The sequence below is a fragment of the Pituophis catenifer genome, unplaced genomic scaffold, assembly GCF_029215685.1.
Source record: "Pituophis catenifer annectens isolate HBS135680 unplaced genomic scaffold, rPitCat1.0.hap2 SCAF_4, whole genome shotgun sequence".
In the NCBI taxonomy this organism is placed as follows: Eukaryota; Metazoa; Chordata; class Lepidosauria; order Squamata; family Colubridae; genus Pituophis; species Pituophis catenifer.
Window position 1 is genome coordinate 85,826,775 of NW_027256884.1, and position 12,588 is coordinate 85,839,362.

Consider the following 12,588-nt stretch of genomic DNA (forward strand, 5'->3'; position numbering starts at 1 on the left):
ATATAAGTGCCTGTAGGATTTCCCTCTAAAATTGCAATCTGATTTAGGGCCATGTGACAATTCAGAGTTTGCCCTGTAGCACCCCCCCCCCCCCAAAAAAAAGGCTCAGTAGGGAACTGATTCCATATACCTGTTTTCTTTCCCCTAGCCTCTAAGGCCAATTTTAACTGACATCACAAAGCTTAAGCTGATGAACCCAAAAACAGATGTGGCAGAAGACAATGCAAAACAAAAACGTACTAGATGCAATCCAGGGGTGGGTTCTACTTACCTTTACTACCGGTTCACAACGGAGCCACGCATTTGCTTTGCCCATGTGTGTGCTCTTCTGCGCAAGCGCAGAAGCTTATGCACATGCACAGAAGCATTTTGATGATGTTGGGGTCAGTGGGCGGAGCCTCCCGCCAATTTTAGTACCAGTTCTATAGAACTGGTGCGAACCAGGGGCAACCCACCACTGATGCAATCCAAAGAATCTGAACTGTTCAAACGATGTCAAATGACAGACATATAAGATATATCTGAATACACCCAATATGCATTCTGAATAAATTCTCATTTTTGGTCATAGAACTAAAACATTTCTGAACTGTTCTATGCCTGTACAATTATTAGAGGAGCCACAAGTTCAGGAAAGAGCAGTCTACAATCAAGTTAATAAGGCTGTACATCAGCTACTTTCAGTTCAGAAAAAAGCTTACTTATGAATTTAGTTATGAATCTCAAATTCAGTCACAAGCAGTGGTAGGTTTCAAAATTTTTTACTACCGGTTTTGTGGGTGTGGCTTGGTAGGTGTGGCATGGCTTGGTGGGCATGGCAGGGGAAGGATACTGTAAAATTGCCATTCCCTCACCAATCCAGAGCAAGGTTACTACAAAATCCCCATTTCCTCCCGATCAGCTGGGACTTGGGAAGCAGAGAGTAGATGGGGGCATGGCCAGTCAGAATTTTTACTACCGGTTCTCCGAACTACTCAAAATTTCTGCTACCGATTCTCCAGAATTGGTCAGAGCCTGCTGAAACCCATCTGTGGTCACAAGGTTTACACAATTAATTAGAAAATAATTTGAATGCAAATGAAAGGACATTCAGAACATATTTGTTCTAGATCTTTCAATATGAATTAAATGTATTTTGGGTTCTCATCATTTCCTATGATTGTGTTAATAAATCATGCAAGTTTCATATGAACTACTGTTGAACTATAAGCTTTTCAAGCAACTTTAAATACATCTTATTAACATTTTTAAGATTTAAATAATATTGTTTATTTTGCCTTTTTGTGCTTTTATAGTTGCATTCTAAATATAAAATGCTTTATTTCTTTCCAATTGGTATTAATTCCTTTTGATACAGCTGGTCAAATATTATTTCAACCAAGTTCATCTTTTTAATGAAACTACGTATTTGATGAATTTCTATGTAATTAACTGATTACTACAATATTCTAAAGTGTTTAATGAAAATTACCAATATTTATTATGGTTCTTATTTCACTTCTTATCAATTAATGGGGTAATTACTGTGCCTCATGCAGCTATGCTGATTTGTACCCTTTTCACATCTCTCATCAAGCACCCAATTTGTAGGTCCCCATCTCCTTAAAAGTATGACAACAATGTTTGGCAGGAAAATTACCAATATTTATGGTATGATTCTGCTTCTTGTTTTAGCTTTCAGGTTGATTTTTGACTCCCAAAGGTTTTCCACTCCAATTCTCATAATTTTAAGTCCCTCAAGGAAAGACAGCCCTTTTCCAAATCACTAAATTAAATGGAGAGTCTCTGGAAAATCCACAATCCGAGCTATGCCACTAATTATTGAGAGTTTGTCCACCTTTGATATAAGTTGCTGTAGTTTGTTACATAGTGCTTCACACCATATAATAAAGATGCGCATATGTAACCTGTGAAAACAGATGAGATGAAACCTACATCTTTTACATGTTTAATTCTGAATAAACTGGAAATAATAAATGTTAAATTGTTACCTTTCAGAAAATATATAATCCCAAATTCCAAATCTTTGGGATTTTTGATGAAAAAAAGCCATGGATGTCTTCATTTAAAATGTATGGATGCTATGGTATTAATAACAGTATCATCTTTGCATAAGTCACAGACCAGCGTAATAAAAAATAACAAACATCAAACAAGAGTAACAATACATTCTTTCCATTTATTAGAATATTCTAATGTGCTATTATTAGTACTTAAAAAGAGCTAAAGCCTGAAATACAAGTAACCTAGAAACAAGCAATAAAGTCATGTTCTTGTTCAATGCTAAGATAATATCCCTAACTAAAGTTAAATGGCAAGAATTAATGAAAAGCATCAGTAAAATTCTAAATTTAAAACAATTAGATATGGTTAAGCAGGCAATCATAGGGTTTTTTGTATGCCATCACTGGATGTCTCTACTTCTATCAACCAATGAAAACAGGAATTTCAAGTTCTCTACCAGAGACCTGGGAGTTTGAGGATTCTCCACAGTATCTTAGCTGTCCCTACTCTTTTGAACATAGAGCTCTGACATTCATTGGATCTATTGGAATCACTCTCCCATCTTAGAAGTCACAGCCCTGAGTGCTCTTACCATCACTTGGATTATTTTGGCCTTTAATTTCCACGTCGTCTCTCGTTCTCCTCCATCAGACCTTTGTCATACTCCTTCTACCCAATGTTGTTGTCACTTCGCACTGCTGCAGCTTATTTAGCAGATATCTCCTTCATCTGCCCTAAAATTATTGTTAGTGTCAAAGTTGACAACGTTAGTTTTTACCAATAAGTTTAAAAAATAGCTAAATCTTAGTTTTGATCTAAGTCTCACAATGGAGGGCTATGTTTGAGGCACACTATAGAATTTGTAAGATATTTCTTAGAAATTTATATTGCACATTTTCCATTAGTCCTATGGTCCTAAAGTGTACTGTACAAGACCAAGGACCACACGTTGACAGAATAAAACTTCAAGGTATGCTGTATATATATTTCTTTTAAAAAATTGTATTCCTTGTTCTTTAATTTAGCATTTGCTAACTTACAATTTTTACTTCTTTTGAGTCAAAGTTGATTTCTGAAATTGAAAATATTGTGATCTTTAACTTATTGTTATAGTTCTTAAAACCTTTCACTTCTTAATGTCTTATTTTGACTTCTCACCTCATAGCACCTCCACAGTTTGTGGTAAGGCCACGTGATCAGATTGTTGCCCAGGGAAGAACAGTAACATTCCCATGTGAAACTAAAGGAAATCCTCAGCCAGCAGTATTTTGGCAAAAGGAAGGCAGCCAGGTAAGTTCTTTAAATGAGAATTAATTCTTTAATTACTGGAGGTATACCAATCTTTGGAACCAATGTGTCAGAAAGGGTATCTGCATGACAGAAGTTTTCCTCAAAGCACATATAAAAAAACACTATTACTTGAAAGGTTTATGCAGATCATGTTCCAATTTGCAGGCACTTCCAGCAAAGAGGCACAATTCCCTTATTTATTTATATCAGTATTATGAATGGCAATAATAATAATAATAATAATAATAATAATAATAATAATAATAATAATAATAATAATAATAATAATAATACCTAGGATGCTGGCAGCAACCCGAATCAACCATTAGCACCAGTCAATGGTATTTGTGATGCATTTTTGAATGTTCAGTTGACTGAGTTTCATGTTTCATGAATAAATAAATAAATAATAATAATAATAATAATAATAATAATAATAATAATAATAATAATAATATAAGTTTGTTATTAGGCATTAGTTTGTAATGCTTGTTCTTGAGCAGCGAGTATTAAACCTTCCATTTCTTTTAAGATGGGAACCATCAAGAAAGAAATGGAAGGTTTAATACTCGCTGCTCAAGAACAAGCACTACAAACTAATGCCATGAAAGCAAAGATACAAAAATCCACCGACAATCCAAACTGCCAACTTTGCAACAACAAAGTCGAAACTGTTTCACATTTAATATGTGAATGCAGCAAAATCACACAAACTGATTACAAAGCTAGACACGACCGAGTTGTAAAAAATACAATTTACCTGTTTCCAAAAAAATCATGGGAACATAAAGTGGAAAAATTATAGAAAATGAGAAGGTGAAGATCTTGTGGGACTTTCGAATACAGACAGATCGTCACTTGGAACATAACATGCCAGATATCACAGTTATCAAAAATCGAAACATACAATTTATTGACATCGCAGTACCAGGAGCTGCCAGAGCCGAAGAAAATGAACTGGAAAAAATCATGAAATATCGCAACCTGGCCATCGAAACTACACAGCTATGGATGAAACATGTAACAGTAGTACCCATTGTCATTGGGACACTTGGTATCATGTCCAAGAATTTTATAAGATACATCAACAAATTGCAGCTTCCTGCAATAACACCAGCGGAACTGCAAAAAACTGCACTACTTGGAACATTGTGTATTTTAAGAAGGTACTTGGTTGATACCTAGGATGCTGGCAGCAGCCCGTATCAACCATTAGCACCAGTCAGTGGTATTTGTGATGCATTTTTGATTGTTCAGTTGACTCGAGTTTCATGTTTAATGAATAAAGTAAATAATAATAATAATTTTAACTTATTTTCAAGACTTTGAAACATATTGGATCTATCGGATCATTGTATCAATGATTAATTTACTTTGTTATCCAGTAAGTTTTTTGGAATATAAATATATTATGCTACCCCTTTGTCTCACTAAATTTAGCCTTGTTCTTCACATTCTAAACCACAACAGCCATTTTCAGTGGAATAGGAAATTATTTCTGTCTTTTTGAGGATAGCTAGCCTATATGAAAATCTGCATCCATATGGTTGTGCCACTGAAATATTATCTCAGTTATATATCAGTTAAACTACAAAATATATAAGTTGACACTCTTTATGAATTGAATAATAATTCATCTGTCATTTTTCAATGTAACCATTGTACATTAGAAAATCACAGAGATGAGGATGCAACATTTTCTCCTACAAATGGTTGTATTTTTCTTTGTTTCAAAGCTTGACAGGTTTTTCTGGTTGTTTACTTCAATGTGCAGTGTGAGCATTGTTTGAAGGACTTGATTAATACAATTTAAAAGTTGATTTCATTATGAAGAAAATTATTTTTGGCTTGCTATTGAGAAAATTGCTTGGAAGAGAAAATGTATGCCATTTTTAAAATTAAAACAATAATAGTTAACAAACATTTTAAATATGTTATTTAAAATCTTAATAACATGGTAATGTTTATGTAAAGTGGGCTTATAGTGTCACACTTGAATCTAATAAAGTGGACATCCATCATGATGTAATAAAGAGAAGAGCTTCTAATTAAAGTAGGATATCATTTGCAGGATTACAGTCATTTAGTGTAATTGAAAAGTGTTAATACCCTATTTTATCCACTTTCATTGGTATTACTTCAAGGGTAAAACATTTTAAGGTGAAAATGTATCTTGCTTCTTTAATTGAATGCTGTTACCTACTGATTGTAACATGTTGAAGCTGTTTAATTACAAACCTGTAGAATTAATTACAATATTGAGACCAAGTTCCCAGAGGGCTTAAATGTTCTCTTTTTGGCAAATAAATGTAACATAAAAATTGATACCTCAGTTGTTTATAATCAAACCTTGAAACATAGTTCAATGTGATTCATTATTCCCACGTGTTGTTTTCTTAATTGAGCTTCAGTAAAGCAACAGAGGTTAACCAGGTTAATGTTTCCACTCTAATGTAAAAATGTCTGGTCTTTGTAGGGAGACATCAACCTTTTAAACATTTAAAAGTCCTGTCGTTGCATTTTATCCTGAATAGCAAAGGCATGTTACTTCTGCTTTGCCTAAATTGAATATACAAATTATAATATTTTTTGATTCTGGGTACCCCGTTGTCATTTAATTTTACATTTCCTATTCAAAAAGAAAGAAAGGAAAAGAAAACTCATCTTCAATAATCATGATCATAGCTTTATGATCATGTGGCTTTCCGCTATTTATATTACCCTAATAACGTAAATTTTAAGGCAGGGATTCCCAACTCCCGGTCCATGGACTGGCACTGGGCCATGGCATGCCAGAAACCAGGCCACACAAACAAGTGAAGCCCCATCTGTAGGATGCAGGCAGCACAGAAAACCATGCCTGCTCTCCACAGAAAAACCTCTCTCCACAGAAGCAGTCCCTAGTGCCTAAAAGGTTGGTGGCTCCTGTTTTAAGGCATTCTTCTATTGGACTGGTTCTTTTTACCCTTTTACTAAGTGTTGTCAACTGGATAGGACATGTAATAACTGCCCCTGGATTTTTCATGATGGTAGTTTGCATAACTCTTCGTATTTAGTAGCTATTTCATTTTTAATCGTATTTCATATAAAATACAGCAACTTTATACTAAAGAATATGTATACTTTATTCTCTGTTGGATTGCAGCAGTATATTTCCAATACTCTTGAATAAATGAACCATGTTCTTTTTTTGCAGTATTGTATTTGGATAATTCTGTTGTTAACTACTGGATTCCCACATTCACTAAATCATTTGAGGTGGGGGGATGTTGGAACATGCTGTTATGATTTGTTCATTGGTATCCTTCAGTCTCAAGAGACTATGGTATCGTGCTTTGGAAAGATTTGATTTGTTATTAGAAAAATATTCATTATTTATGAAGTCCATGTGAAAACACAGTCAACATTTACAAATTTAGCTCTTACATTCAGCATCACAATTTAATAGCATATAAAATTTACTATAGGGCAGTCTCCTGAAAAATCATAACAGCTTCACATTAATATCAGATTATTTAAATACACATGGGAAAATAATATAATTTTCTTTTTAGAAATGTAATATCTACTGAGAAAACTACTTATGTAATTACTTGTTTTTCTAAAACTTATTATTAAAATGATTTCTAAAATTATGCTGTGTTTGGGAACTTTAAGGAAACCATTGTAAATGTCCCCCCAAAAAACAATAGCCTAAATTATACTATCCAAATTATAATATCTAGCTCAATATTTCATTAGTAAGGAAATATAAATAAAACTGTGTACTTACCATATTAAAAACTATATAAAGATGCTCCAATTAAAAATTGCACCAGCTTATCTCAGAGGAAGTACATAACAATGTGCCCATTGTGAAGAATGCTGCTGTTACTTAGAAAATCATTAGTGTTTCAGCTTTTGAACTAAATGATCTGCATTACCTCTACAGAATCTTCTATTTCCGAATCAGCCACTCCAGCCTAATGCCAGGTATTCTGTGTCACCAACTGGAGATCTTACTATCACAAATATTCAGCGGGCTGATGCAGGATATTACATCTGTCAAGCACTCACAGTTGCTGGAAGTATCTTAGCAAAAGCTCAGTTGGAAGTTACAGATGGTAAGAAATAACCTTCATGATATATTGTTATTGTTGTTATACATTGCTTTATATATGTTTATGATCCCAAGTCATGCATTGTTTGTAGATCTATTCTTAACCAATTATTTGGATTGACCAAAAGGCAGTTAGGGTGATTTAAATAAGAAGTTACCAAGTCAAGGATAATTGAAACCAAATACCCTGTTCACTCATTCACCTACTCTGACAAATGTTAAGATAAGTGAAGATTCTTTAGGACTTCTCATATGCAGATAATTAATTATTTCCTATTGGTATTTATTTTTAATAGCTACTTAAATTATTTAATTACTGGAAGAACTAAACTGGAAGAAGTAATCCCCATATTATATAATTGTAAATCTGCATGTAGCTTTAGTCCAAAGTAAAATCCTACATGCAATCAATTGTTACAGGAAATATACATATACGTACAGATATACATGTCCTATGACAAAGTGGTAGAAATTATTTTGAACACAATGAATTATACCAAATGAATTGATTCTTAGTCCAGACGGTACTTTTCAGAAAGAGCATAAAATCTCTTTCAGAACAATGACTGTCAGATAAGAGGCAGAATTTTTTATATAATGCAATGAGTTTAATAATATATAAGTTGTTGTTGCTTAGCATCTGCCTCATTTAGTGACCAAAGTTACGACCATGCTAAAAAAAAACCACCCAGCTTAACAGCTATGCCCCGCAGTTATGTCCTTTCCAGCATCTCTCTCCTCTGGCTTATTTATACCATACCAAAATGTTTTTAAAGAGAAAGAGAAGCAAACCTTCTGCTGAAGGAAGAAGCAAAAAACAAAGGAAAACTGGAGTAAAATCATATGTGTGGTCATGTAATTTTCACTTTTGCTTAACATCCAAGTGTCCAGTACCAATAGCAGTCACTGAATGAGAACTACCTGTATATAAAATAATACATTATACTATAATAATTAATAAATTGTCTGAATATACCCCTGATGTTCTATATCATGGCTAATTAAACTTTCACTATTCATATGACATTCATAAAGTTCATAATAATAATCCCACACATTTATGCTAAGAAATATAAAAAGGTAAATTGGAACCTCCACATATGCCTTGAATATTTTTGTATCTGTATTATGGACTTTGAATAAGCCAAAATTTAAAAATTTGTATCTAAATGTGATAAATAAGGAAACCCAAGTTTTTATGGCACTGTTGATGCTATAGGAAATCCAACAGCCAACTATATGTTATATGTAAGGTGATACATGACCTCCTTTTGGTTTTATTCTGAAAGCTATAACTTACAAGCAGAAAAATGAAGTTAACTTCCTGCACTCTCCTACAGGCTGACAGGCATGAGTTGCAAGTTATTCAGGCCTAGATATTAAGGTAATATCTTAATTTTAAGATATTAAAATTAAGATAAAATCAGATTTTTCCTATTAAAGTTAATATGGATACATCCATTTTAGCAGCTGAATTTCTGGTCCTTTACTTAAAATAGAAATATGGATAGTTAACACTCTTTCTTTTTATAGAACTTTGCATTACAATATTTGCTGTTGTTAAATATTAAATATTATAATTTCTGCTGAGAGATTTTTAAAAATACAATTTCAATATTTTTGGTGAGGAATGTAACATGGTTTGAAGTAGTGGTTCTTGAAAACAAAACTTTAGTGAAAGAAGATTGAGGCATTTAGGGAAGGCAGTTTAAAAAGTAGTTTAATTATAAATCGCTGTCTTCATGAGATTTGATTATCTGCAGTTCAAGTGTAAAATAAAAGTCATTGAGCTGCATTTGGCATAGTTGTCAAACATTTTGATATTTTATCTTTATAGTGTATTGTATAATATTTTATTTTATATAATGTTTATAGTTTTTTTGAAGAGCATTCTTTATTTGAATTTTTCTCCCAAAAGTTTTTTGTTTTGTCGTTAATATTAAAATAATGCAATGCAAAATTGATTAGTATTTCAAGGAATTCTGAGCCATCTGTTTTTGCAATCTTATTAAATACCTTTTTGGCAGACTGCAGAATTTTTACATTAAAAATGTTAAGTTAAAGATTTTATCTCATAAATTCTGTAGATACTCAGATGTTTCATTAAAAAATAGCAAGGCTAATTTCAAATCATCTGGCTTTTCACAGCAGATATTCGTCATGATTTATAGGTAAAGCTTCAGCAGCATTTTCTGGTGGAATGAACCAGGGCTTTCTTTTCTTAAAATACTATAATGCCTGATTGAAAAAAAAAGAATTTGTTTCTTATTATTATATCTTTAAAAGTATGCATCTTAATCCTGAATACTAAAGTTAATCCTAAATACTAAAGTATACTTACTAAAGTTAAGTATAGCTATGTTCCCACTTTAAATATTGCCTTTTTCATTCTTTATGATGAAATGATTCATTTTGATGCAGTTCATTTTTATATGAAGATTACATAGACATTTAAAACTAATGGAAGAGCAGTATTATTAAAATATGTGCCTATGTTTCTGTCGTCCTATTTCATTCACTGATAAGTAGTTCAGCTGTGATTAAAATAAACAGTACATTCAGTTATTGGTCAAAAGGACATGACATGTTAATGTTTGCAAATGGTACTGGAAGAAAGCTTAAATGCAATAGGATGTGAAGGGAGTAAGTTAAATTAGACACAAGAGTTATTAGAATTTTATTCTCTTACAGGATTTATTTCTATGGAACACAAACAATAACCTATCTTAACTTCTATTTATGTATTTGTTATATTTATATGTCAATTGATTTGGAGCATGTTAAATGTTAAAAACAAATTTAAAATAAAAACCCCACTTGGGTTAGTTACTCTTGCCATCTTTTATCTTTTTTGTTTTGTTTTGTGTATTTATTTGATTTCTATAGCCACCTAAAGTCACTTTTTAAAGATGGATTTAGTTTAAAATACTATATAAAGAATTTCATATAATAAGGATTACATTTCATTTAGCTCTTCTATCTTTTATGGAACTACTAGAAAAAATGTAAAATAAAATAATTTTGTGGACAAATTTTGTTAATTTGTGAAAACAAATCAACAGTTAAAGTAACAGCAATCTGTACTGTCTGAGCACAGTTTACAAAACTTTAAATACTTTTGAAATTGTATAAAAATGTCTATGAAGTATGTTTTCTTTTCTTGCTTCATTAGTGAAGCATAAAAAACCCTAAAATACATGTATTTTCCCTTGTTTGCTTTTGTATAAATATATACAATACATGAACTGCCATATTAAGTGCTTGAACTCATTTTGAAAGGAATTGCTTATATAAGATAAACCAAGGGACTTGTGGCTTTGTCTTAAAGAGTAGCAGATACATTGACTTAAAGAGTAGATAATACATTGACAAGTCATGGTGATATGATTATCACATTCCACAAATGTATTAATATTCAATTTTATTTATACAACTAAAATAAATTTAGGGTTCTTACATTTCAATAAGACTCTGGAAAGGGCTTATATGTATATTTTGTTGTTTTAATCAATAAAAACAATGATATATTTAATCATTACTAAATAAATCAATTAAAATAATACCATTTTCTGTATGTTTTTGAACAGTGACTGTTGATCTTCTTCTACAATACTTAGTTTTATTTCTTCCTTTTTTCTGAGTAACATTTACAATAATAATAAATTACAATACAATTATATTAAAAACAATGAACAATCTTGCAATATTTATTTTATGAAAATACCGTGCAAGATATATGAAATAGCTCAGTTACAAAATGAATTATATAAGTAGTCTTACATGTCTAAATCACAAGATTTTTTTAATACTGTAATTTAAGGATATAAATACATTTTACATCCTTATTTTACCCTTAATGATGGCTTAGATACATTGTAATAAATAGCTTATTAGTTTCTCAATGTATCCATTAATCCAGAAGGCTATGGATATGAAAAACATTCTTGTCATTCCCAAGAAATGTACAGAGTGGATATATAGTTTTATATATATAATAGAATGTATTGTGTTCTTAACTTTGTAATGCATCTTGTACATTCAGAAAATATTCTGGAAGTAATTTCATGGAAAATATTCCTCATGTATGTATAGGTCACTTTGGAGCTAACCATATTTTTACAAAGTCACAAAATATGTATTCATTTGTATTAATATCTTTCCTTGATTTACTGCAAAAAATTCTAATTGTAGAACTACTAATGGAATTTGGATTGCTTTTTTTCAATTTGCTTTCATTATTTTTATGCCACTAGGATTTTGTTACAAATTCTATAAACAGGATTTGTAACTCTAATTTAAACTGTATTCTTTTTTTATCTTTTATTCCTTCATTTTATATTACACAAGATATGAAACTGTACAACTTAACAGACAGTTGTTGAAAGGGATTACTTAATAATGTAATAAACAACATAATCATAAACAACATAAATAAATATCTTTTTTAGAATTTTTTTTTTCTTTTTTTGTGCCTTTGAATCATTGTTGACTAGTTTCTGCAACTTTCTTGGCAAGATTTCGGAAATGGTTTTCCATTGTCTTCTTCCTGAGGCTGAGAGGGTGTGACTAGCCCAAGGTCGCTCAACTAACTTTGTGGCTAAGGTGGTATTAGAGTGCATGATCTTCAAGTTTCTAGTCCACTGCTTAACTACTACAACAAACTCACTCTTAGCAACCACTAATATGATTTTCTAGAAAATGTTTTTCAAAATAGTGGCATCTGAGTCTGAATATTATAGGATATCTACTAATATATGCACATATATATATTTAAATTCAGTTTTAACAGATAGGCCTCCACCCATCATTCTCCAGGGACCTGTAAACCAGACATTGGCAGTAGATGGAACAGCTTTACTGAAGTGCAAAGCTACTGGTGACCCAATGCCTGTTATCAGCTGGCTAAAAGAAGGATTTACTTTTCTTGGCAGAGATCCAAGGACATTTATACAAGATCAAGGAACTTTGCAAATTAAATCTTTACGGGTGAGTATATGTTGTAACAACATATTTACCTTTCTGAAATCAAGAGAGTAATAGTTAAATGAGAGCTGCTTAATTATTTATTGATTGTACATCACATGTAGAAGTTTAGGCATTCTGGGTTAATAAATCCCTTAATGAACAGAAGCTGACACAATTTCTGAAATATTTATTCCAATTTAAATGCATAGTTACTGTGTCTGTGTAGTTGT

General features: G+C 31.8%; 1 protein-coding gene across 1 annotated transcript in view; it reads left to right on the plus strand.

The window, feature by feature from the left end:
• Positions 1–12,588, plus strand: part of ROBO2 (roundabout guidance receptor 2) — a 722,028-nt gene that overhangs the window by 613,548 nt on the left and 95,892 nt on the right. The window contains exons 8-10 of the mRNA XM_070943636.1: positions 3,170–3,294; positions 7,226–7,397; positions 12,174–12,379. Of these exons, the coding sequence (XP_070799737.1) occupies positions 3,170–3,294; positions 7,226–7,397; positions 12,174–12,379 (503 nt within the window). The remainder of the gene's footprint in view (positions 1–3,169; positions 3,295–7,225; positions 7,398–12,173; positions 12,380–12,588) is intronic.